This window comes from Alligator mississippiensis, chromosome 4 (genome assembly GCF_030867095.1).
Source record: "Alligator mississippiensis isolate rAllMis1 chromosome 4, rAllMis1, whole genome shotgun sequence".
Taxonomy (NCBI): domain Eukaryota; kingdom Metazoa; phylum Chordata; order Crocodylia; family Alligatoridae; genus Alligator; species Alligator mississippiensis.
Genome location: NC_081827.1, coordinates 110513770 through 110540967, shown reverse-complemented (window position 1 = coordinate 110540967; position 27198 = coordinate 110513770). Strand labels below are relative to the sequence as shown.

General features: G+C 45.7%; 1 protein-coding gene across 7 annotated transcripts; it reads right to left on the bottom strand.

Moving 5' to 3' along the window:
* Window positions 1–1159: 1159 nt before the first annotated feature.
* SSBP1 (single stranded DNA binding protein 1) lies at window positions 1160–27198 on the bottom strand. 7 transcript variants are annotated; one of them, XR_009461768.1, is made up of 7 exons: window positions 26953–27198; window positions 17881–17944; window positions 14796–14936; window positions 13623–13710; window positions 13301–13389; window positions 3231–10215; window positions 1160–2296 (listed from the first exon to the last, which is right to left on the bottom strand). XR_009461768.1 is itself a non-coding variant. In XM_059726474.1 (6 exons), the coding sequence occupies exons 1-6, from the start codon at window positions 27181–27183 to the stop codon at window positions 10208–10210; spliced, it is 621 nt and encodes a 206-aa protein (XP_059582457.1). In that variant the 5' UTR covers window positions 27184–27198; the 3' UTR covers window positions 1160–10207. The 7 variants fall into 7 exon arrangements, 3 of the variants coding, with proteins under 3 accessions (XP_059582457.1, XP_059582456.1, XP_006278338.1); XR_009461767.1 differs by having other exon boundaries at window positions 1160–6285; window positions 8314–10215; XR_009461766.1 differs by having other exon boundaries at window positions 1160–8415; window positions 9031–10215.

Genomic DNA, 27198 nt, shown 5'->3' with positions numbered 1-27198 from the left:
CCAGACAAGCGGTGCGCAGCAGTGAGAGTCACCCCCAAGCCCCCCCGGATAAGCCACAGCTCTGTCCCATGCCCGCTCCACCCCAGCTGGGCAGCGTCTAACCAAGTCCCAGGCCCACTCCCTCCCTCACCGCCTACCCACACCCCTTCCCTCCCCACTCCCCTTTCACCACCACAGACTTACCAGCTGCATGCTGCCGGGCTCTGCTCCTCGCTGCTTGCATGCTGCGCTGCAGCTGCATGTACATTTATCGGCCAAATTATTGACTGCATCAGGCCAATTCCCGATATAGTCAATTTTCTTTATATCAGTGCCAATTTTAAAAGGGTCTTGTGGTACCCTGATTGAGAATCACTGGATGACACACATGAATAGTAACACAATGGTGTCACTTCAAATACTTGCTGCCTGCTATGAAAGTGTTGCTTACTATCTGACATCTATTAGTACACTCTTAGCTGCTCACAAAATGTACACATGCTTATTGCGTGTACAGAAATGAAGAATAATTTATATCAGAAAATAAAAAGGATCATTTTTTAAATGTAAAATGCCTGCATCTGTGGCCTTGTCTATACCTCCAAAGTTTAGCCAATAGAACGCCAGTTCTGGCAACCAAACTATGAAAGCATCCACAACCAGAGCTCCTCAACAGCAGTTGAACCATCCTCCCTGCCAGCAGAGCTACTCCAGCTCCACTAAGTGGAATAGGGTTTCAGCTACAGCCTGGCAGCAGGCACATGTAGAGATTCCCACACCTTCTGATGGCTGCTGTGGTCCCTTCAGAAGCTGCTGACTTCCTAGGATATACTTCACAAACTAGCAGCACAGCTGTGGACTGAAACCACCAAAAGTGCCTGGGTGGGCATGGAAGTTCTAGCACCAGAGCAAGGTCAGTATAGACCAGGCCTGTCTCTTATATTACAAGCTTTTTTAGGGCAGAGGCAGTCCTCCTGTTTTTGTGCTTGGACAGTTCCTTGTTGTTCCTAGGCAGTAAAATTTAACTTTAAATTTAAAACCCCATATAGTTTAATTGCTGAACAAAATCTGAGATGCTAGATGGAACTGTGAGTTAGTGCACTAGCTTTTTAACTCTGTATGTACTCATTTAAACTTTGCTTAGATTACAGTTGATCCAATAAAAGATATCACCAAAAAATCCTTGCCTCATTTATATTTCAAGAAAAAGAAAATCGCACCAGAAAGAACAAAGCATGCAATAACAGGGAGTTTTTGCATTTCAAAATTGACATATGTGCTGTTAGGATATGAAGGTGATAGATGATGGTGGTAATATGAGTACATAGGAGCTGGTTATGTGGTCGCTGAGGTTCAACAAGGGATTAGAGCTGCCACAGGGACACGACTGAGACAAACTGGCATAATGATATGAGGGAAACTTTCATTAGTCCTCACACTGTTTGCTATTTGCCAGGGAGTTAGCTGTGTCAGTCTGAAGTCAAGTAGAAGGAAGGGTAGATTTGCAAATGTGCTGAGCTTCTGCACACAAAAGCTTATATGTCCAGCTCTACCATGCCCTCTGTTTGCCTGGGAAGCCAATCTATGCTTTTACAGACAATGAATTCAACCATATGAGAAACTTGAAAAAAAAAACCAAACAAAAACCAAACAGGAAGAACACGGTTGTTTTACGCGCTTAGACAAATCAAAGGTTTTCTGACACCCTGAGCAAACAAGTTACCCATATAGCATGCACCAAGCCAATCTTTTTTCAAACACAATGAAAGTATTCAAGCAAAATCGTGAAGCCTTATGGGATTGCTTAGCACGTAATTATAATCTTGTGTTTAACACCCATCCCAGGTGAACTTAAAGAAAACCTTGCAGATTTGTTTTCATATTCATGAGGAGATTTTGTCTTTGATTTGATTAAAGCAAAACATTAGAATTAAAGAACAGTCTCAGGATTACAGGATATTTAATGCTACTGAGAACACCAGAAGATTCATTAGAAAGGGAAAAATGTGATATTTTAGAAAATGAATATTCAGCTATCAAGAACTGGATCTCTCAGGAGTAAATAGCGGGATCTCTTCTGGGTGTGAGGCAGGGCGGTGGACAGGAAGAGGTTTCTTGTCTCTTGATGTGAATGCTGGTTAGGAGGTATGGTTTGGATTGGCAGGAGGATTTATTTGCTTGTGCTGGGGTTTGGGAATGGAAGTGGTGATCGGTGGGGGAGTTGGAGTTCTCAAGTTTTGGGGTGATTGGTGAATCCTCTCCGTGAGTTGTTTATTGTAGGCTGCTCTGAGCCTTCTGGATAGAGCAGGGTATAAATCTAATAGATACATAAATAGTATTTCAACACTCAATCTCATTATTATACATAAACAACAACATAGAATATCCTTGTTGATATTCTTTCCTGAGCTAGGTCCCAGCAACACAAAGGAATAGAGCTAGTAGAACACTGGCATTTCCATTCATTGAGCAATTCTGATGTGCAGACATTTGTTTTCATCCTAAAACTGAGGTAGTAGAGAGTTGAAATAGCAACAATTTTCATGGAACAAATTATGTCAAAGCTCTTTGATTTAAAATATTTGACCATCTTGAACCAAAGATGCTTCATTTGTTGGCAGGGGCAGCGGAGCAGTTCGTTCAGCTGAATAAGAACAGTTTCATTTGGAGTTAGTTCAACATTAGTTTTCTTTTCCACAAGTTGCTGTAATGCCTGAGAATTGAATTCAGTTTCTTTATGCCCCTAATCTCCACTGTGCTTGGACTTTCTGTTTAAACATCCTCTCCCACGATGTACTATTTTGATCAAAAAGAAAAATCTGGTGCATCCTGGGATACATTGTCCAGCTACAGAGCTCGTTCACAGAGAATGGGGCCATAGGTGTGCCTGAAGCTCCACGCCTCAATTCACACACAGATTAATGTCGAACAGGCCAATACTAAATATTTCACTTCTGTTCAACAAACCAAAACGTTTCTCATGTGGGCTGATCCCAAACAAAACTATTTTATTTCCCACAGCAGGGGGGGAAAAAATGATATTTTAAGAAAATCTGATGTGAGGTGCGCGAGGGAAGGGTGGGAGGAAGAGTCCTCTGTAGAAGCTGCATTTTAAATCAAAATGTATTGATAGAAAATGTATGATATATAAACATTCCTGTTAAGATGAGCAATTCTAAATTGTTAGAGATCACATACCTCAGTGGATTACAAGTATGTGGCAGCATGGAAAATGTCATAAACCAATTTACCTGCACCGAAGGAGGTCCCACAGTCAAGAATCTGACCTGGTGGAGGGAAAGGGGAGACTTGTTAAATCCTAGCATTGTAATGCATTGTTGTTGAAGGTAATGACATTGGACCAGCCCTGAAAGGTGTAGGTTTGGAACCTTTAAGATCACATCCTCATGGCAGTCTGCACAGAAGGGAATAAGGGTTGAATTCTGCTTTCCCTAAGTGTCAGCCAAGGGAAGAGTTGAGGCACACTGGTGCTATGGGGAAGATTCTTTGATCCCTGTCAGTATTGTACCACCATACTGATAAGATCACTAATCAAAGGATCTCTCCCAGGCTGCCCATCCAGCACAGCTTTAAGTGTATTCAATTTCTGGAAACCAGTCTAACAGGATGTATTTTTCTGACTGTACATTAGTAAGATGCAATGTTTGGTATTGAGTGACTGCTATTTTGAACTCTAATGCTTGTAAAGGAACTCCCCCTTTTCACTGACAAAACGCAACTAAAAGGTCATACATACGTAGTCATTGGCCTGATATTAGAGTAGCTATCAAACGTATGTGCAACACCAAAGTTTTGGTGCTGGAAGCAAAACCATTCCTGGAAAAGAAAGTCGATATTAGTTAGAAACTGGTGGGTTGTGCTAAATACCAGAAAAGGAGAAACAGAATCAGGCAAAACAAAGGAAACTGATTCTTCCTGGATAATATTAATTGCCCAGTATCCAGATACAAGAAACATGGAATAAGTTATATCTAGAACTGAACACGTGAGCAGCAATGACACTGAAGGCACAAAAGATTGTACAAAGGCAAACATCTTTGCAGAGCTGAACAAGAATGTAATTCACAGACTTCTCTTCTTGAGTCTTCCTTTCATACTGCTGTTTTCTCCAGTCTTGCCTACTCCATGACCAAGTTTCTGCTATGTTGTAAATCCAGACTCTCTTCCAGCAGCTTGGCCCTCTAACTTGAAAAAACAGGCTAGTAATTTTCTGTGCTATCTATCTAAGCACATATGTATCTTTTTGACTCACCACACTCTTTCAGAACAATTTGAACAGGGTGTGCATTTTATGTGGGGTAGTTATTGATTGACATAACTAGGCAAAAACCGGCCTCCAATCTAGAGGGAGACTAAAGAAAGAACACCTATACACATGATCTGGGGAGGGCGGGCGGGGGGGAAGAAAGAGAGATACCTTAATTAGAGTGGCTCTGAGAGCTGCTCTAATTAGAGTGCCCACAGTGTCTCATGTATCAGCATCCCCGCACTTCAAAATGGCAGCAGGGGCACTTTATCTAAATAAAGCTCATTCGATGAGCTTTAAAGCACCCTGCCACCATTTTTAAGCATGGGGATGCTGATACACAAGACAGAGAGGCTGGCTTCAGTAATTACCACGCTGCAGCAGACTCGACTAAATTGAGTCTGCTCTGATGTGCCGCAATCCAAATGTGGCAGAGCAGCCTCCATGCTCGTGTATAGGCACCCAATACTGTCTGTATTCCAGGAGAGGGGTATGGAAACACCTGCAATTTTTCTTTGTGATAGTACCAGACAGCTAGTGAGAAGGACAAAACAGCAAGGTGAAGAAGTAAATTTACCTCAGACAATATGCAAAAAGCTCACTGAGAATAAAACGAAAACAGGTGAACTAGCTATGGAGACAAGCTAGAGGAGTTTAGGACAAATCAGAGAAAAATAACGATGAGTTGGGGGGTTTTTTGCAGTTGAAGGCAGATGGACTAGTTAAGACAGAATCTTCTTGTACCCGTACCATTACTTGAGTTTTGATCTGGTCAACTACACAAAGGCTCAAGAAAGCAATTTGCATGCTGTAGTGTTCTAGTTTGTGACTACTCTGATCAAGATAGTTCACCATTTATAAAAACCATCTTCAAGCAACAAAGAACCTTAAGAAAAAAACAAAACCTAGTAAGGAAAGAATGATCTGGAATGAAACCTTTGAGTCTTTGTACAATTGCTAGCATTTGCAACAACACTTTTGAGCTCCTGGTGCAAAAAAAAAAAAAAAAAAAAAAAAAAAAAAAAAAAAAATGGTCGTAGCCTAGGATAGTAATAAGGAATAGAAAATCTGGAGTTGAGTTTTTCAGGCGAATTAATACTTCCCACCCCTTCCATACTGAAGACAGACAAAAGGTGAAAGACAATATACAGTGAAACTTCAGAGCTAGAAACAATGACACTTCCAAGAAGTATGCAGTTATCAAGTTTGATTGACAGCTCTTAGATTGCTTTGTTGTTAGAAAGCACCAGGATAAGATGAGTGATTTCCTATAATGTAAAATAAGTCAAAAGCAGAGCAAAAAATCTTATGCCCTTTCATATGCATTTCTTGCAGTACAGCATGCTGTCTTTGGAGACTGCCTGAAAATGGATGGTGTCCTTATATACTTATTCTGTGGCAGCAAAGGTACTGGTGTTGCACAATAACAGACTTTACAATAAGAAAGCATATTTTTTTGTGTAGATGAGATCAGAGCTGAACGGAAAAGCACAAAGCTTCTACTGGAAGCAAACAGTATGAAATATGGTTGACAAGACTGAATCTTGACTGGTATCTGCAAACATGCTCAACTTCTAAGCAAAAGGGTTTTCACTATTATGAGCCTGAGAAATTTCAAACTTACAATATTTTTAGGCATGCTTTTTATTTTAAGCTCTTCTTCCCACAGACTTGGCATTATGCCCCCTTTTCTGAAGTGAAATTAATACTCATGAAAGCTGTGGGACTGACCATACTGTGAAGACAGTTTTCTATTAAAACCACATAAGAGGCACATTGATGGAAATACAAGCTCCTTTTACTAAAGTGTGTAACTTCTTACCTCTAGAGACTTCTCTGAGGCCCAGTTCAGTTTCTCAGCCCATGCAGATAATGGCCCCATCTATGAAGACTTACTTATACAGTAGAACTCAGATTCTTCACAGGATTATTCCTTACTCCTTTGTAAAGATGAAGGTTTATATACCAGCCAGCAGTATATACAACCACAACAAACAACTGCATGGAGCCATTGATGAGGTCTAGTTGAGTGGAATAAGCTTTAAAATAAAAGATGCAGTGGCCCATTCTCAATTCAACACCCCACTGTGAACTAAGTGGGTTGTGAGCTACCTGGATACAAATGATCCAGGTGCCTCTGTACCCAAGTGCCAACTATGATCCTTATTATGACTAGTAATATCTACACCAAGATTCCAGTTAACTTCACACAGACCATCATACCATCATCAGAATGCAATGTCTTTCTGTCACTAGTATCCTGGGTTAAATTCAAACTAGAGCAGGGGTGGGCAAAATACAGCCGCAGGGCCCCTAAAAAATTTAGAAAATAAATATTTATCTGCCCTTGGTTCCTGTCAAAAATGACAGGAACCAAGGGCAGTAGGATCCAGGGGAAGCCTGGCAGGCTCCCACAACAGCAGGACCTGCCTGGCCCCGGCCCTGCCCCAGCTGTGGCTTCTGGCTTGGGACCACATAGCTGCCCCATGCAAGAATTGCAAGGGGAGAAGCAAGGGGGGGGGGGGAGCAGGGGAGGACTCCAGGCAGGGAAGGAGCCTGGGGAAAAGCTCAGCATGGGGAAAACAACCCCTCATCCGCCCCATGGCCGGTTCCCCACGCTGCAGCCACTCCCAGCCCACATGGGGCTGCCTGTGCCTGCTCCAGACAGCCCTGTGGGCTGCAAGTGGCTGCAGCAGGGAGTGCCCCCCACCCCTGTGCTCAGCTTTACCCTGGGATCCTTCCCAGTGCAGAGGAAAGCAGCCCCTCACCCGCCCCATGGCCAGCGCCCCACGCTGCAGCTGCTGGCAGCCCACACAGGCACAGGCAGCCCCAGGCAGGCTGTGAGCGGCTGCAGCGCCGAGCACGGAGCAGGTGAGGGCTTCCCCCCGCCCCCCCCACCCCCACTCCCACTCAGCACCACCTTGTAACCTGGCCCCACTGCCAGCCTAGGTCCCACGCTGGTTCTGGCCTCGCCCGTCGGGGCTGCGCATGGCAACAGCAGCTGCGGCCCCCCCCGCTTGCTGCGCTGGCGTTTGCCACTGTTGCCTCTGGGCTGGCCAGCGCGCAAGCTCCAGGCGGGGAGCAGCAGCCAACACTGCCCGGCACAGCAAGCGGGGGGCCACAGCTGCTGCTGCCAACAGGTGAGCCTGGAGCTGGCTTGGAGCCCAGGCTGGCAGCGGGGCCAGGTTACAAGCTGGTGCTGAGTGCGGGGAAAAGCAGCCCCTCACGCTGTAGCTACTTGCAACCTGCGTGGGGCTGCCCATGCCTGCTCCAGACAGCCCTGCGTGGGCTATGAGTGCCTGCAGCAGGGTCCAGCTCCCCCCTCTCCCTGCTGGTGAAGCCCAGCCCAGCTCCACAGACCCCTGCCCGCCTGTGCCCCACTTTGGGCCCCATCAGTGCTGGCCCGGGAACATTGGACCCAAGATGGTGACCAGGGGGTGGGGCACCTGTCAAGGGGGCTACCCATGTGGCCCTCGACAGCCTGCCAAAACTGGGTAAGCGGTCCTCCGCCCAAAATAATTGCCCGCCCCTGAACTAGAGACTTTGGACTAAGAGGTTTGAATATCCCTTTACTAGTCCCAAGCCCTCCACAGTTTCTCTTTGTCAGCTTGCACTCCAATTACCATCATAAATAATGAATCATGAAACAGAAGCTAGAGAAGATATTTCTGCCAAAAAAAATCAGTCCCACCTCATTACTTGCTTCTTTTTTTTTTTGAGCACCCCTCATGTTTTCCCATATGTGGAGCTGGACAAATCAGAGCTCTGCTCTCCAATGCAAGTCACACTTTTGTAAAGACCAAAAGCATTTTTTGCCATGAGCTTTCAAAACATTATATCAAGCACCATGTTCACAGCTTCCCTTCAACTCAAGTGTAACAGCCGAAAATAAATATGGGAGGTGGAAGGTTTCCCCCCACACCAGAAACACCAAGATTGACTGATCAAGTGTCAATAAGTTGGCTTGCAGTCCTCCAGCTCTGTCTATCCCATTATGAAATCCTCCACACTTTTGCAATGTCCAAAGTTTATTACAGCACACCTCATTCTTTGGAACGCTCTCTTACCTCTTATAAATACAGTAATTCCTCTTCAAGGAAAATGCTTCAGGAAGGAGATCAAACAGATGCCAATTAGGGTTTGTCCAATTCTGGTTACTCAAAAAGTTACTTGGGTCATATGAAAAAAAAAAACATTCACTGAAAAATACTGGAAGGTACACAGTACTTTGCTACAAGCAGTTCTTTTTTTATGTTAAAACTTGCTAGATCCACCTACCCTCCTTTAATCTCTGTCAAGTAGGTTTTCATAAGGAATAAGCTGGTGATATGTGTGTGTTGATTTTACATACTCTTCATTGATTAAAAAGTTATGGTGTTAATTATAACTTGTCTTCAAGGAAGTGGTGGATACTTTGTTGATTTTAGATTTTAAGTCTGCATGTGTGGTCATCGTTGCTACAGCACCCAGTTCCAGACTCTGTGAATGGCCAAGCTATTAAGTGCTTCTTCTGTGGCAAACTGTACACATCACACATGGAACACTTACACCATAACCTCTTTAGAAGCTGATTAGCAGCTTTAACCAGTGTGATCAGAAAAAAATTAAATCATTTGAACATGTGTTACATTTGGTCACATATGCCTGCACCTTAGGCTAGTCAAGTCCTGATCCCAAGCTGTAGGTAGACATCAGCACGTAGGCCATTCTCCAGTCAGTGTTATTAAGGGAAACACAGAGGCAAGTCTCACATTTAGCCCAAGCCAAGCAAGCCTTTTGCCTACCCCTGGTTAGAGTTCAACGATCAGAGGGATTTCTTCTTAGAAGGTTTCACTCCCAACCCTCAAGTTTCACAGTAAGCTCTGTCAGCTACACCATCCCAACAGATCTCAACCATCATGGGAGGGAAGAGAGAGACAGACAAGCAATTGTTAAGAGAACTAGGGTCTGGCCTGTTCAGGGCCTCAGACAACAGAAAATGCACTTTAAAAACAAGTCCAGAACTAGGTCAACTCGGAGACAATTACAGAGGACTTATGTAAGCTGTTTTTGGACCACTCTGCTTTAAGTACTCTTCCATACAATTAAGTGACCAGAGCCTTTACATCCCTCTCACTTTTCATCCCACTTCCAAGGAAGCAAAGCAGTGACCTTCCCCATTTTAACATCCATAATTGAAATACACGCTTTAAGTCGTAATTTTTCAAATGCATTTTGCTTTAGCACCACTTGCATCAATTTATCCAAGCTGAAGAAGCCAGTTTCTGGCCCTTTTGGGGATTAACAAGAGGACTCTGCTTATTGTTTGGAATTTATTTTAGGCAGCAAGATCATAGGTATGGATGATCACTTTCTGATGTGTATATCAATGCTTTACAAAAGCTGAATTCCACACATAGAACACAAGCTGAGCTAGCATGTGATTGTCTCTTTTAGATGGCAAGAACTCTCCTCCCACACCCACCCTACCACCTGTGTTGCTTTTCTGCACTATCAGCTGAACATGAAGTCAGTGTCATCTGCCAGCGTGACTATGCTTCTGTTGGCATGATCTGGAGACAGCACAGACCATGCAGAGTTAATGGAGTATATCATGTGTAAATGAATGCTGGATAAAAACTAAGTAACCAGGAAAGAATAAGGTAGCTGAAGTAATACAGCCTACTACTGCCATTGAAAAAACAGCATTGGTTCCACTGTGATTCAGAACTTCCTAACCACAAGATGCATGCTCTATTCTCAGCTTCAGGAAAAGGAACAGTGTGAACAACTGTGTAAAGGGTAAGGAAAGTTGTCTGTGCAGCTCTGGCCCCATGGATAATATTTAATTACCATGACCTTCAATGTGAATACCAGTCCACGTAACCAGGTATGCTTTTTCACTGTGCCTGTCACTGTAGCATCCAGGTCCAGAAACTATAACAGTAGTAAGTTTCTCCAGGAACGAACACACTTTTTTCATCATGTTGCTAGGGGGAACATAAGCAAAGGGACAGTTTCACTAGTCTACTCGTAGCAGGAAAGATCTGCAAAAAATGTCACAGGGCACATACAGATGAGAGTGCATATGCAGTATGAAGCGCCACAAACTGCATGCCGCGCACATGGAAGCATCTGCCATGCTGCTAATTTGCAGCACAAAAAGGAGACACTGGGAGACCCCTGTGTTAAAAAAGTTAATGGGAAAAAAAGCAGCATGCACCACCAGAAATGGAGCCTGGCTGGCCAGAACCACATTCTGGTTGCCAGTCAGGCTCCAAATGGCTGGATCAGCACTGCTGCTGCCCCAAGAGGTCCCCAGGTAAGGCTGCTGTGGTCAGCACAGGTACTGGCCTCAGCCTTTTCTACCCCACCTGGACAATTTGCCCAGTTCAGGCTGTTCAGGCTCTCTTTCCCCCACCTCTTCCCCTAGTTGATACTGTAGGAAAGAATATCGTTATGTCTACAGGGACAATTTATCACAGAACCAATATACTTTTTTCTTGCATTATTTGACCTGTCTGGTAATAAAAACTTCATGATTTGTTCTGATAGTTAAACTAAGATGTGAGTGCAAGAGCCCTCCATTTAACCTATCCCATTCTCACCCCCAAATTGAACTGAGGCTTTTAGACTCTTCCCTCCAATACTGATAAGAGGATGGGAGTGTTTCCCGTGCAAACTTTGCTACACTATGGGAAACAGAGGAAATCACTGGTGCCCTTCCAGTGCCTCCTGATGGACAAAAATGACCAAGGCACACACAAGTACAGTTCCATGGACAAAAATTTAAATGAAAGAGGATGGCAACCAATAGAGAGAGGCTGAAAATCCCAGAGAATTTGGAAAGGCAACATTTTATTTACTGATTCACTAACTCAGGAACTAAGAACTCCCTCGAGGGTTTATCCTTTTTTCCTTAGGCTAGAACAAAAAAGGAAAGAGAAAGAGAACATTCTGAAAAAACTGATAACATCCAAATATAATATACTCCCCTATTCAGATAAAAGGGGCGTTTTATTTTTTTAAAGAAACTATAGCAATATACATGATTTCAGAAGGATTAAACATGGTAAAACAAAAGGAATGGCATAGGTTGGTGTCCAAGCACTAACCACGTCACATTTTCTCTTTCAGAGGATCACTCAAAAAAATAATGTTATCTGAAAGAAAGCAGAGAAGTTCATTTTCAGGATCAGGCATGTCATTTTGTCCTGCCACACATATGAACATACACAGTAACTAGCTTGGAGGCAAGTTAGCAGCAAGTTGCAAGGACTTTGCTGTCCAGAACAGTGTCCCCCATGAAACAAAACACTGATTGACACTTTCCCTCCAGCAGATTGCTTCAAGGTGAACATATTTTCAGGCAAGCATGTTAGCTATGGTAAAAGCTGCTGAATGACCTAACACAGCAGAGGAATTTTTTACAAGGATCTTAATTCTCTTCTGCTAATTCTCATGTTGGTCAGGCTGCATGCACTGAACCAAACAAGATCACCCCCCATCCTCTATCTGTGGGGTTGCGGGAAGTCCATACTGGATCAAGATTCAGTGGTTTCTAAAGTAGTCCATTTCTGTAAAAATGGCATTATTTAAATGAAAACCACTGAAAGAGAAAGTGCTATCTTATCTGACTGATGGGCGCTCTGCTTGTCATTAAGGGCCAATATCACAGATGTAGTGCATGTTGAGCCATCTAAACCGGTGGGATTGACTGCAAAAGGACTGAGCTTCAGGAACATCCACAACTGAAATAAACACTCATGCATGTGTTCCTGTTCAACTCTCACCCAACTTTCCATTTACAACTGTGAAACAGTAACATTTAAACTGATCAGTTATTTTGGCCCCAATGCCAAAACAAACTCCCTAACAGCTCAGGACACTGATCTTTAGAGGTACAGGACAAATATACTGCTATTCACAGAAGCCAAGAAAGGATTTTCCATCTTTCTTAACTACTGTTTATAGCCAAAGAAATCAGTACAGCCTCTTCACTTTTCCTCTGATATTCTTGGCCATCCATTTCCTGCTTAAGGCCTTTCCAAATTCTCCCTCTGGTTTTACCCACACAACATGCCTTGCACAGAAAAGGAATGTTAAAAGTTGGTGGAAAGCCACCAATCTGAGGCTTAAAACAAAAAAAGCTCTCTGAAAACACTGAGACAGAACGATGAAAAAAGTCTAATGTATTTAGGAAGAGAACTTGTCTGACCCTGTGCACCAAGTGATTCTAAAGTTAGGTTCACAGGCCACTTGAAACTTGTGAAGCATTTGAATGAAGCCCTCAAAAGGACTTTTTAAATGATTATCCTTGACAAAAGCCCAACTGATCAGTGAGGCTGTATCCACTGACTAACAAACCTTAGTAAACACTCCTGTGATCCTTGTTAAGGTAACTGATATCCTTTGTAATAGGTTTAGTAAGCCAGCAGAGAATGTGAACCCCCACCCCATGATACCGACATGCCAACTGTTTTAGGAGATACTTGTTGACAAGAGATGGCCCAACACATTTTATCAGGGGAAAAAATAAATAAATAATAATTAAAAAAAACAAAATAGATGTTTAAGTCTCTCACAAGTTTGAATTAAGCAATCAATCACATGGGATTCTTATGATAACTTTGTATGTGCAAGGCATATTTCATCTACTAAACCTAAAGGTATTGGATTGTAGGTTCATTTTGTTATGCAGCTCCCAGAGTGTTGTCTCACCCAGAAAATGGCCCTCCATGAAAAAAAAAAAAAAAGAAAAAAAATTATTTGGGAAACCCAGCTATATGCAAGACTTAAACACAAAATCACTGGCAGCAATTTACTGTTTTCTGCCAAACTTTCCAGCAATCAACAAATATTTGCTATCCCCTTTCCTACCTAGCTTAATTCATAAACAGTGTCAGGTGACACCTACTGGCACAAACCAGGTATTGAAAATGCAGCTACAGATACATCATCTCAGAATTTCAAATGATAAGAGTTTGGTGATGAGATAGAGACAGATTTTATATCAATGTTCCCTGATCCTTTCTCAAAGAAGGAAAGGAGGGCTTGATGTATGATCCTCCTTACCTGCTACAATTGTTGTGGCCTGCCGCTTCACATCGTTTTTATCTGTATATTCACCATAGTCTATCTTCCCTTCCACAAAGAGTCGAGCACTAACATAACAAGAAAATTCATTACTTAAACCACAAGAGTTGCATCACTATTTTTATATGTTGGATGTTCAGATTACACAGAAACTGTCTCTCTCTCATCTGTGGCAAGTGTGTATTAATGTTTCAAGTACAAGATATGCTTCTATTTTAACATCTGCATTAATCCACCCCAGTGCATATCAATTAGCTGACGGTTAAGGCGTTCTGTTCCCAAGGTCTCTGTGTCCACTTACCCCTTCTTCACATACTGATATGCCAAATCTCTCAGGCCTGGTCTGAAAACAGAGATCCTATGCCATGTGGTCTTTTGGCTGATATCACCTAAGTTACATAAGAAGAAGAAGGTGTTACATGCAGATGCTGAGTCCTCTCCCTAATTTGGGGCATTTGTTTCAACAGGTAAGAGCTCTTCAGCTAAGAAATCAAGGTGATTGATCTGAGAAATGAAAATCTTCCAGGATTCAAATTTCCACTCTTCTTTTCAGCATCAGAAACACCATGCAAACTGAAAGTAGCAGAGTTTATAGCAAGTCTGCAAACATGCTAGAGGAAAAAAAAAGTGGGTGGTTTTCAGACTGATGAGAGCATTTAAACAAAGATTTTTTCATCTCCCATGGAAAGTACACCAAGATCAAAGCCTGCCCAATTTCTGACATGGCAAAATAGAATGGAGAAACAACAGTAGTTGAACACTCTGTCCCTCCCTTCTTAGGAAGGTATGTCTACAAATCACTATTCAATAACGACCTCAGAGGATTGGGGAATGGCTTCCTCTATACAAAATAAGTCAGTTTCTTGGTAGTAAAAATTGGCATAACTCCATTCTATCCATGTGTTTATACCACCCAATAATTTGTCTAGATATTATTTAATGTTAATGCAGGGGTGCTCAACCTCCAGCCTGCAGGCCAAATTCAGCCCATGGAGCCATCGCATCTGGCCCACAGGGGTAGATATGGGTCCAGAAATTTGGCAGGAGGGGAGCAGTGACCATTAATACAGCCATAATCCCCCCCGCCAAATTCCCAAGCCAGGGGCCAGGCCAGGCCCAGCCAAGCTGCAACCCCTTCCCCTGTGAGCTCTGGCTCTAAACCCTCCCCTCCCTCCTCCCCCTCCAACCTCCTGCTTCTGGACTGGAGCCAGGTCATGCCTCCTTCCCTCCCACTGGAGCTGGGTTGGGGCCTGGGGCCAGCCTGCCCCCCACACCTCCTTCCACATGGCCAGATGGTGCCTGCTATGCCCACTGGGGCACCAGATTGGGAACAAGGGTTGTATCCAGTCTACAGACACACCGGACACTGCCAATTCGGCCTGCCAGGGGAAAAGGTTGAGAACCACTGTGTTAAATATATCATCCAAGCAAGTTCCAAGCATATTATTTCACTACAGTAAATATACATGCTCACCTGCCACGGATGTCGTATTTTCCCCTGATCGCCACATCTCATTGGTTGCAAGAGAAAATATTGTAACAGGATTTTTTCCTTCCGCTTGCCTCATAACGGGGTCCTGTCCTACTCGACCAAGTAACTGGATACGATTCAAGGCTGAAACATGAGAGAAAACATTGGGCTCAGTTGTACCAAGAACAAAAAGATGTTTCCTTGAAAAAGTTAAAGAACACTGGTTCAGGTTCATTAGTGGGAGAAAGTTACTCATCCCAAACACATTAATGCCAATCAGTTTAGTATTTCTAACTCAGCAGTTCTCAGCCTTGTTATTTTCAAGGCACCAATGGGAAAATGCCAGGTCTTAGCTTTCACTTATTTTTGACTATGGGAAAATAACAGAGCAATTCTCCTCTTCCAAAGAATTCAGAAAGACCAAAGCAGGTGAGAAAGGAATTCAAAGTATCAGAACCAATTTGATATCTCTGGCTTTATCTTCTGAATCATGAATAGGTGTTTTCACACCTAACAGTGCTAATATTACATGGCACTTAGAAGGCTCTCACAGTACCCCAGGGTGTAGTGGCATACTGACGGGGACAGCAGGGGGCCATAGCCCCTGGGCACTGGGTGGGGAAGGCCGCGCCAGCTTGAGAGGCTGGGGCACCTCCCGCGTTTTGTGTGTGGCCCACCTGCCTGTCCAGTGGGTTGTGGGCTTCTTTTGCTGTTTCGGCCAGAAATTCCGGCTGCCATCCCTCCCCCCTGCGGCCAGCGTGCCATGCTGCTAATTCTCCTGAAGAAGTGCCATGGGGAGGGAGGTGGGGCCCTGTACCCTCCCTCAGTGAAGTGAGGCAGAGGCTTGAACAAGTCATTTATATACAATCCCCCCTGTGTAAACTAAGTGATTCTCAACTTCCTTTGTAAGACAATACGGAGACAGATTCCAAAGGTAATGTGGTGCTTATCCTGCTTAATCATTTTCAAAAATCCTATTAGGTACCTATCTGCACCTATAAATGCCATTGCACTAAAAATGTGGCCCTTAAAGATTTATGGATGGAAGCCATGATCCTACTAACATTTACACATATGGTCAGCTTTAACTTCAAGAGGATTTCATAGACTTCATAGACATTAGGGCTGGAAGGGACCTCGGAAGATCGAGTCCAGCGCCCTGCCCCAGGGGCAGGAAGTTGGCAGGGATCATAGGATCCCAGCAAGATAAGCATCCAAATGTCTCCTGAAGGCCTTCAAAGTAGGTGCCTGAACCACCTCTGGCGGCAGTCCATTCCAAACCTTGGGGGCTCGGACAGTAAAGTTCTTCCTCATGTCCAGCCTGAAACGGCAATGGAGGAGTTTGTGACCATATGACCTTGTCATCCCTTGGGGCACTCTGGTGAACAGACGTTCCCCCAGATCCTGGTGATCACCCCTGATAAACGTATAGGTAGCTACCAGATCACCTGAGCCTGCGCTTTTCCAGGCTGAAGAGTCCCACGGCTCTCAGCCTCTCATCATAAGGTCTATTTTCCTGATCTCTGATCATGCGCGTGGCTCTCCTCTGCACTCTCAAGCTTCTCCACATCCTTCTTGAATTGTGGAGCCCAAAACTGGACACAGTACTCCGGCTGCGGCCTCACCAAGGCCGAGTACAGTCGGAGAATGATGTCCTGGGATTTGCTTGAGAACATCTATGGATGCAAGCCACCGTTTTGCTTGCTTTACTAGCTGCAGCATCACATTGCAGGCTCATGTTCATCTTGTGGTCAATCATGACCCCCAAGTCCCTTTTGCCCGTAGTGCTAGCCAGCATAGCACTGCCAAGCCTATAATCCTGCTGCAGGTTTTTCTTCTCAAGGTGGAGAACCTTGCATTTTTTCCGTGTTAAACACCATCAGGTTCTCGTCCGCCCATTTCCTGAGCCTGTCAAGGTCAGCTTGGATCACCCTCCTGTCCTCAGGTGTGGACGCTTTACCCCAGAGTTTCGTGTTGTCAGCGAACTTGGCCAGTCTGTTTCTGATACCGATGTCCACATCATGAATGAAGTTGTTGAATAGTGTAGGCCCTAGGACACAGCCTTGAGGGACCCCACTGGTCGCAGCACACCACGACAAAAGGATTATTCGCACGAATGAAGTTATGCTTATGCTTAGCCAGTCACAGGTAAGGATCCTAATTAGAGATCAAATTTATTTCTACCTTCTCATAATGTTTTCTAATTCACTATGTAGCTATTCCAAAAACCTTACCAACCTTTGGCAAGTATTATTCTCTCCACTTTTAAATCCCACCTTAAGATTAATCTCTTCTATAACACTCAAAAGAGCTTACAATGTTTCTGATATATATGCATATTTATGAGTAGCGACATGATTTTATTTCCAAAATCCTGATCCTTCTTCAGTCGAAGCTACTGTTTTGTTCTTTCTACTCAGTATATTAGAAAGTAAGCTAGAAGCTGTGCCATATAAAAGTAGCACGCTAGTGGGCACTGTGTTATTTAGCTTTAGATTATGCTTGCCCTCTGTTTGACTGGTGTATCAGATAACAGAGTATCACCTGAAGAAATCAGATAAGATCAAGCAGTAAAGATACTTACCAAAAATCTAGAGGTCAGTAGTAGTGAGACTACAAGAACCATACAGAATGAAAAAAAAAAACAAAAACCCAAAACATTGCACCCTCCAGTCACAGGCTAAAAACAGAAATTATTAATGGTTTTTAAAGGAAAAGTAGTATTTTCTTAGTTTTGTACAGAAGTAAAAGGAATCTATTATACTACATATTTATATACCACACATTCAATATCACTGTTTACAATCTTAGTAGAGGAGCCAAGAACTGAATGAACGGCGGGGGAAGGGGGAGGAGGAAGAACACAACATATTTTCTCTCCCACTAAAAGGGTCACTTTTAAGGAGCAAATATCTACCTAGTCTTTTATAATGCATCTATGATGCAGGTTTCTATGCATCAGTATATATTTAGGGTCTTCTTTTGTGAAGAGAGGCTGATCTGTCAAGCGTTGTTCGCTTCATTTAGAAATACAGTAAACTTACACATGTGTTTTGGTCTCAAAACACATAACAAAAGAGTTACTTACATCTTTCAAGTATCAGAGAGGTGGTGGCCAAATCAGATTCACGTCTTACAGACTGCCAAAACACCTAGAGTAAGAGAGATGCTTTAGTTTCCAGGCCAATCAACTCAATGCCAGAGGCACACAATAAATCTCATATTCTGAAAGCTTACAGAAATGTTGTTAACAAGAGAGCAATAATGCTCAAGTCTCAAGATATTTTCTAGGGAGGCAAGCCCAAATTCAGCACAAAGCAGCCAAAAGGATGATTACTTCAGTACTAAGGTCAAGCATTTAGTTTAGTGTTTTAAACAGAGCTGGGACTTTAATAGGCAGCTGGGGAAAAAACAAAGGACTAAAGATGTTCCTTCAAGGTATGTAACTTTTGAGAAATGCATAGCAACACAATCGCCAGTTTCTCCATGATGTACAACAAAAATATTTTTACAGACACCCGACTTCAATAAATTCATTATTTTTCTGCTTCACTTCAAATACTGAAAAGACGTGAGAGCCTCAGCAGCACTGCATATATAACTTCAATGACATAAGTGAGTGCCTCAGCTTCCCCACCAACACTGAAAACAACTTAGTGCCACAAAACAAAATCTAATTTTCATGGTTAAACTTAAGCAGACAAACAGGGAGAAGAAACTTGATGCCTGCAATTTTCATGTCACAGAAGGAAGAAAGGAGCAATTAGGGGTGGAAGGCTTAAGAGCTGATGAGGTCCTTGGAAAGACCTAAAGGTTAGGTAAATTATCCTTAGCAAGAATTGAAGGTTAGGTAAATTTCTTGCATCAAAAGGTGGTGGCAGAAACAGAGGGAAGGATGACTAATAACTTTTCTTAAATCAAAGATACTAAACTAGGGGATAATCCATACCATGAAACAAGTGTGTTTTTATGCTGGCCTCCTGAAGATATAACTTCACCTTTCCTGTACAAAAATTAAATTTTCTACATATGCTGGTGTGATATAAAAAAACCCATGTAATTTGGTTTACAGTGGCTGTTAAACTAAGGCCAAAACACAAAAGCTTTAAATATAAAAACTAAGATTCCAACTAACTAAAGGTTCACAGTTGGAGGCTATGCAGTTTTGTTTTCCACATAATTTCTGAAGAGGATAAGGCACGGTATACCTGATCAATGGAAGAAACTACACACAAGACCTAATAAGACACATAGGGAACTTTTACTTTTCTTAATAGTGGATTCAATTTTGTGAAATGTGCATTAGTAGGGTGAGGGTGGGTTTGTGTAGGAAGAGCCATTTATAAACTTCACAACTAAGCTTAATAAAATGTCATACATGTTTCAAACTATATAATAATTATCCCCTGTGACTCTTTCTACACCTACATTAGAAAGTTGTGCAAGTTTTTTGCCAGAAGGTATGACTTGATTGTTTTGAATCATTCACGTTAACTAGAAGCTCTAGCACTACAATTAGGAATGGCAATGGTAAAGAGAATTAAAATTATGGAGTCAAGGTTCCTTTCTGATGGACAAATTATTACAAACATTATGGTGGAGGATTTAAATCTCACTATTTCAAGGTTGTGTTACAACCAGTAGGTGCAGCTGCAGTAGACACAAAACTAATAGCAGCTCCAGCTTTGAGATGAGAGCTCTTTGAAAGAATTACTGTGCTATGGTTTCTATAGTCAATTGCTCTCCAGATCCCATTACATATAAGTCTGTAGCAATGGGTTTAATGGGAACAAATACCTCCTCAGACCATGCCTCTGTGAAAGAAACTTTGATTTATGGGAACTCTTGCTAAGGGAGTTCAGGTAGAACCAGTGGTCAAACTATTAAGGAATCATGAAGGAATACAGCACAAATATTGTCACTTGGGTGTGTCAAAAATACACCTGTGAAGCCCTATCATCCAGCCTGCGGTGCTGCCTATGGACTGGCCCACAGACCTGCCCACCATGCCACTAATCTGGACCATGGGGGCCAGATGAGTCTGACACCCCTGTCATAACTAGACTGGTCTCCAAAGAAAATTCCATCAGCCAGTTAGGGTCTTCCATCCTGTTCTTTTTGAATCACTGCAGCATGCCAAAGAAAAAAAAATAATTGTGGGGACCAAATCCATTTTGTTATCAGCCCCCCACCACAGACCAAGGACCCACAGAAGAGAGAATCCATTAAGAAAATCTCTCTCATCTCATATAACTTGCCACTGGGCAGGCAGAGTCAAATTCAAGTGGACAGGACAACTGAAGCATTTGACTTGAAACAGAAGATAAAGAAATGTTGTTAATCTACTTTTCTCCTGCCCCACCCCACCTTCACCACTCTTAGAGCTTGAGGGGAAAAAATCCCACCAAACTTTGGCTTCTGAGTGACCAGCACCCAGTGTAAGCTGGAGAATGTGACAATAAACGCAGGCAGTCCTGCACCAACCCAGGTCCTTGTGAGGTGGTGCTGGTCTCCTGACTGAGACTTTCTATGGTGGTAAGTGTCCTACTGAATCAAAGAATCATATAAAATGAGGGTTGGAAGGGACCTCAGGAGGTGATCTAGTCCAGCATTTCTCAACCTATGCATTGTGACCCAAAAATGGAACAAAAGAATATATGAAAGGGTTGAGAGCAAATTTCAAAATGGATCAAACTTTGAAAATGGATTCCTCTTTCAAGGAGAAAAACGTGGGAAACTGCAGGTTTCCCCTCGCAGGCTGGCAGAGTTCCAGCCTGCAAGGGGTTGCTTGGGGCTGCCATACGCATGCGCACACAAGCACAGGGCAGCTAGGCAGTGTGGAGAGTAGCTCCCCACAGGTAAGTCTAATGGGTGGAGGAAGGGCAGACAATGTGTCAGTGAGGCTGGAGCGGGGTGCAGGTGATGCTGCTCACCACCCCACCTCTTCTCCAGGGTAGAGCTGTGGTCAGAGGGGAGCAGTAGTGGTGGCCAGGACATGGCAGCAGGGTACAGCTGCAGCCCAGTGCACAAGTAACTGGCGACAGGAGAAAGTGAGGGCAGCATGGCCCCCATCTGTTACTCCTCACACTGCTGCCAGCCTGGCTGCTGTAGGGGTTCCGGCAGCAACATGTTTCACCATCCTGCTCTGCCCTCCCATGCTTAGTCCTGCCCACTGGGCCTCAGAGGTAGGTACTGGTCCAGCCAGGCTGCAGACCTATGCCTGCTGTGGATGCACAAATCTGGGAAGTGGGTCACATGCCCCTTCATACCCACTCCCCTGCCACACACACCCACCCTCTGTCTCACACAGTGGTGGGGGCTGGAACCAGCAGGTCATGAGTGAAGGGCACCTGCAGGGCTTGAGGGTGAGGGATGCAGCCATGGATTGGGAGTGAGATGCACCAGCTGGGCAGGGATGGGGGTGATGGGGGGGGATGTGGGTTGGAAGTGAGGGGCACCAACAGGGCCAGGGGGCTGTTTTCTACTTAAACTATTTACTGGGTCAGGACTGGCCATCAATGTTTACAAATGGGTCCTGGTACAAAAAAAGGTTGAGAACTGCTGCTCTACTCAAAGCAGGACCATCACAGCCAAAGCTTTGTCTAGCCAGGACTTAAAAACCTCCAAGGTCGGAGATTCCACCACCTCTCTGAGCCATCTGTTCCAGTGCTTCACTACTTTCGTAGACTCATAGATTGTAGAGTCGGAAGAGACCCCAAAGGATCATAGTGTCCGACCCCCTGCCCCAGGCAAGAAAAGGACCGAGGTTAGACGACCCCAGCCAGGTGTCTATCAAGCCTCCTCTTGAAGACCTCTAAGTTAGGTGATAGTACCACTTCTCTTGGCAGCCCGTTTCAGATTCTGACCACCCTTGCTGTGAAAAATTTCTTCCTAATGTCCAATCTGAATCTACTCTCCACTAGTTTGTACCCATTATTCCTAGTGGTGCCCTGGTAAATAGCGCATCTCCAACTCTCTGTTATCCTTCCTTGATAAACTTACAGGTTGCTACTAGGGCTGTGCGAAATTTCGCTGCCTGTTTTGTTTCAACACTGTTTCGCGCCATTTCAACCTCGAAACAGCAAAGTCTAAACGAAACAGAGAGGCTCAAAACGGGGTTGAAACGAAACAGGGCAGTTCAAAACGTTTCAAATTTTGACTGAAGCTGGGCTTACCTTTAATGGCTTCCCCACAGGGAAACAGAAAGTAAAGTAAGGGGCTGGAGGGGGAGGAAGGAGTGCTCTCTTTATTGACATATGTAGCTGGCCAGTGACTGTCACCCTTCTCTGAGGTCCCTTCCAACCCCAGTGCTCTGGGGGAGGTACAGAAAAACTTCATAAAAGGCAGCATTTTTTTTTAACTGCCCTGCTTTCTGCTTTGCTGTCACTTAGTGAGCTGTCTGTTCTAGCAGCTCTGTCAGACCACTACAGCTAGGAGCACTGATTTTCTAAAGGATTCCCTGGTTGCTACCCTAGCAAGAGGGATTTCAGAATACCTCCTTCTTGTAGGCGCTTTTATTTTATTATTATATTCATTGATTTATTATTTTGAATCTTATACTTATATTGGATAGGGTTACAATAGCATTTGCTCTATATAGGAATTTACTATATATATTTGTTTTTATACAATCATTCTTTCCAACACACCAATGTTTTTGAGTTTTTCTACACGCGGACATATTTCTAATTGGGTTCGTAAATCCTGTCACTGCACCACACCTACAGTTTTCACTTTATATAGGAACGCAAATACATTTATATATTTCTTGAAAAGGAAGACATGAAACACATCATGAAGCGTGGTGGAAAGGCAGGTGGCCACATTGGCCAGCCTTCAGGGAGGGGTGGAAGAGAGGGTAGAGGGACAGCTCTAAGTCCGTCTGTCCGTCCTGTCCCGTCCCCCCCCCAAAACTGAGATGCAGCCTCTTTCCTCCAGCTAAAAGGGATGAGACTGCTACAAGCAGCAAGGAGAGTGTAGCAGTGCCACAGCCGCTGCCTGTGCCCAGGGACTTCATCCTGTCCACATGCAGCAGCCATAACCCCCCTCCACCCCACCATGGCGACAACCACAACCAGCAGCACCAGCACAGCAGCCCACTCCACCCCTTTGTCACTTCCCATGCTGAGCCTTCCAGTGCCAGAAGAGCTGGTGCTGGATCTGGATCTTAGTGCCTTAGCAAGAGAAATTATGGGGAAGGAGGGGGAAATCAGCTGAGTTTGTGCTTGACACCCCTCAAGTTTCCCTTCAAGCCAGGTCTCCTTCCCCAGAAGGCACTTCAGAGGTTTATGTAGAGGTGGAGACAAGTGGCTCAGCTGAGTCCGCTCCTCTTGCTGTGCCTCTGCCTGCTGAGGAGGGGGAAAGTGCAGAAGCATCCACAGATGCACCCAGACCCCAGAAGCAAGCGTGTAGTGTGGTCTGGGATCATTTTGAACTGGCAAATGATCCCACATACTCTATCTGCCTGCACTGCCGAGCCAAAATTAGCCAGGGCAAGGGAACAAAACATGACCAACAAGGGAATGCTGATGCATCTCCACAGGTACCACCCCCTTGCTCTTGCTCCTCAGTCTGGCACCAGCAGGAGTGTGCCCAAAGGGACGTCTCCCACACGCTCCAAAGCTCCCGTCCCCGCAAAGCAGAGGCAGACCACACTGGAACAGTGGGGGAAAGGCGGACAGAAAGTGGGGCGCGTTGCAAGGCCGAGTGAACTTACTCAGAGCATTGGGGAAATGCTTGCTGTCGATGGCCAGCCCTTCTCCTTTGTTGAGTGGCCAGGGTTCAGGCAGCTCATGGTGCTTGCAGTCCCATCATACCAAGTGCCCACATGCACCACCTTCAGTAGAAAGGTGGTGCCATCCCTGTCTGAAGCATGCGTGGAGTACTTGAGGGACAAGCTGCACAAGGCAGGTCCACAGGTGGCCTTACACTTCACCTCAGACATCTGGAGTAGCTGGGGTGAAGATCATGCCTACCTCTCCCTCACAGGACACTGGTGTGACCAGTCAGGCCGTTGGTGGGCTCTCCTTCAAGCCTAGGTGCTGGATGAGTCCCACACAGCGGCAGAGATTATGGGGGACATGAACTGACTGGTGGAGGCGTGGCTCATTGGGCAGGGTGAGCTCACCTGTGGCTTCATGGTCACCGACAATGGGGCCAATATGGTCAAGGCAGTCCGTGATGCCAACTTTGTTGGCATCCGCTGTGCGGTACACAAGTTGCACCTTGTTGTCAGGGATGCCTTGGAGGGGGACAGGGCTGCCAGTGATGGCACCAGCACCACCAGCAAACTCATTTCCAAGTGCAAGAAGGTGGCAGGCTACTTCCACTGGAGCATCAAGGGGGGCAAGATGCTGCGGAACAAACAAACAGAGCTGAACATCCCGCAGCACAAAAATCATGCAGGATGTAGAGACTTGGTGGAACTCCACATACCTGATGCTCAAGAGGCTGGTGGAGCAACAGAAGGCCATCTATGAGATGGCCCAGCTCAGGGAGATTGGGATCAGTGGCCCCATGAACAAAGCTGAGTGGGATACCATCTCCCAGATCTTGGTGGTCCTCAAATCCTTCCTTGAGGCCAACGAGAACCTCAGTGCTGCCAATCCCCTCCTTAGCCAGGTGATCCCCATAGTGAGGGAACTTCAGAGACAAATGGAGAGCTTTCAGGGGATCTATGTTCCTGGCTGAGGCAGGCCGCTGTCACCAGACGTTCAGGCACTGGTGAGGTGGCTGACGGAGGGCATCAGGAAACAGCTTGATCCCTTGCGGTCCAGTACAGTTCATGTGCTGGCCGCCATGTGTGACACAAGGGTGAAGAGCACTGTATGTGGCAGCCAAACACTGAATCAGTGGACGGAGGTGCTGGTAAAGAAAGTCAGGGAGGTAGAATAGCAGAGGCGGGGGGATGTGGAACAGGGGGATCCATTGTCTCATGCTAGCACGCCATCCACGAGCCAGTCTTGTCCTCCACCACAGGCGCTGCCAATATGGGCTAAGGACATGGCTTCTATGGTGGGGTCCAGAGCCACCAGACCCCAGCATCAGGCAGGTAGCACTCACGCCTTGGTGGCTGCCTATCTTGCCGAGGATGTGGAGCCACTGCTGTGCGACTCTTTGGCCTACTGGGCAAACTGCAGCCTGGTGTGGCCGGATCTGGCCACAGTTACCCAGCAACACCTGTCCTGTCCATCGACCAGTGTGCCAAGCGAGAAGGTGTTCAGCATCACTGGGGATGTAGTGACACCCCACCGCACCTGCCTGGATGCTGGTTTGGTGGAGCAGCTGGTGTTCCTGAAGGTGAACCTCCCGCTGCTGGGGTTCCCCAAGCTCCAGGTGCAGACGGACTGAATGCCACCCTCCTCACTCCATCCACACCTATTTTCTTTTTATAAAAAAAACAGTTAATGCCCCGCTCTCAGCTTGAGGGGGCACTAAATGCATCACCAGCCAGCAGGGGAAGAACATGTCCCTGCTGAGCTCATTCCCCTGCCAGGATGAACTTGGAGGTATGGGATGGGGGGGGAAGGAGCAGGACCCAGGTCCTGGACATGATCACTAAAACTGCACCCTGCCAGGGTAGAGAGGCCTGGTGGGACTGCTGACAATGCGGCAGCCCCATAAATGCCAGGACCAATGATCCTCTGGTGAAAGGCAGGTAGGAGGTGCCATAACCTCCAGCTAACACAAAGACACGCAGTCCTGGCTGGGGAAAGCCCAGACCTGTCACATCTTTGACAGACCTAACTCTTGCTGGTTGCTGTGCAGTTGTCAGGCTCCCAGTGTGCTCGTCTTAGCTACCCAGGATGCCAGCTTTCAGGTTGAAGAACCCTTTGTCAGGTTGAGGAAGTACCTGCAGTTGGTGTGTCTCCTGGTCCTGGATGGAAGCCACAGGCTGGCCTGGCACGCAATGCAGGCAAGAAAGCCAGTCAGTGAAAATGAAAATGGAGGCATCACAGAGTGAGGGACAGGCTGGGGTGGGGGGTCAGGGGCAAAGGGGGATGTAGCAGCAAAGGTAGAAGTGGAGAGGTGCCTGGGGAGTCAGATGTCTGGCAGGTCGCAGTGTGTCAGAATTCCACCGTCTAATCTATATTGAGTCCTTGAGTTTCTGTACCTACTACCTAGGAGGCTGATGAAGTGCAGTTCATAGGCCCAGCTCTGATAAATGGTTTATAATTTCAAAGAAGCACCTAACCTCATCACTAGAACTAAAGCCAACTTCCTACAGCACAAAACCTGCCAACTATCTTCAGTACCCCTACAAATTGGCTGCCAGAATCTATCAAACACAACAAAATGCATTTTGTCAGGTAGGATCTACCTGTGATGAACCCGTGCTGGTTTCCTTTCAGCATCATTTCCCCTGCTGGGTCTTCACAAATGTGCTCCTTTAATGATTTTTCCCATATTTTTCCCAAGGATAGAGGTAAGATTGACTGCCCTAAAGTTACCTGGCTCATCCCTTCTCCTCTTCTTAAAAACAAGCACCACGTTGGCCCATTTCCAGTCCTCAGGGACCTGGCCGGAGCACCATGAGTGCTCAAACAGCCGTGCCAGCGGCTCAGCTATGACACTGGCCAATTCCTTCAGCACCCATGGACGGAGGTCATCCTGGACAGCTGACTTGTACCCATCCAGCCCCTCCAAGTGCTCTTTAACTAGGTCAGCACTAACCTTTGGCAGTCTAGTGCCTCCCAGACATCTACCCATGTTCAAACTGGGGGAACTGTCTTGGCCAGTACTTAAGAATACTTTCCTAAAAAGTTCTTCCTAATATCTAACCTAAACTCCCCTTGCTGCAACTTGACACCATTACTCCTAGCTCCACCCTCTGCCTTTTTAACCTGTGTTACATGAACGCACCCCCGTGAGATGCCCAAAGGCCTGGTCCCGCTGCGTTCCTGTTCAAAACAGAGACAGGACTCTCTGCAGCCACACATCCAACCCAAGCGCCCCCGTAGGACACCGCACCGCCGCGAGGTCCAAGCCCGGAGCCCCGCACCCCGGGCCGGACGCGCGGCCCGCAGCTCCGCCGCGAGGAGCCCGCTTACCTGCGCCACCCGCCTGCGCAACATGCCGCAGCTCCCGGGGGCCGCACCCAGGCACCTGCAGGGGTGAGAGGGAAAGGGTGAGAGCCGAGGCTCCCTGTGACCGCCCACACCTGACGCCTGGCTCCCCGCGGCGGTGGGAACACGTGGGGGAAGGAGGAAGGGACGAGCCGCGGGCCGGCAGCAAGGGACGTCCGGCGGGAAACGCAGCCCCCCTCCCCTCGTTCCGGCCGCGGGCAGGGAAGGGAGCGGATTGGCTGCTGCCCGTGACGCACAGCGGAGGCTGCTGGGGGTTGGGCGCCGCGTTGCCCCTCCTCCCTCCCCCCGCTGAGGAAAAGCAGCATCTTTTTTCCCGCTCA

Excerpts from the sequence above, each read along its gene's own strand:
- SSBP1 (XM_059726473.1), bottom strand. The coding sequence starts at position 27,183 with ATGCTGCTTTTCCTCAGCGGGGGGAGGGAGGAGGGGCAACGCGGCGCC. Across the intron at positions 13,390-13,622 it reads TATCAGTATGTGAAGAAGGG|TGCTCGACTCTTTGTGGAAG; the intron begins GTAAGTGGACAC and ends TTGTTATGTTAG. Across the intron at positions 11,389-13,300 it reads GGCCACAACAATTGTAGCAG|ATAACATTATTTTTTTGAGT; the intron begins GTAAGGAGGATC and ends GCTTTCTTTCAG.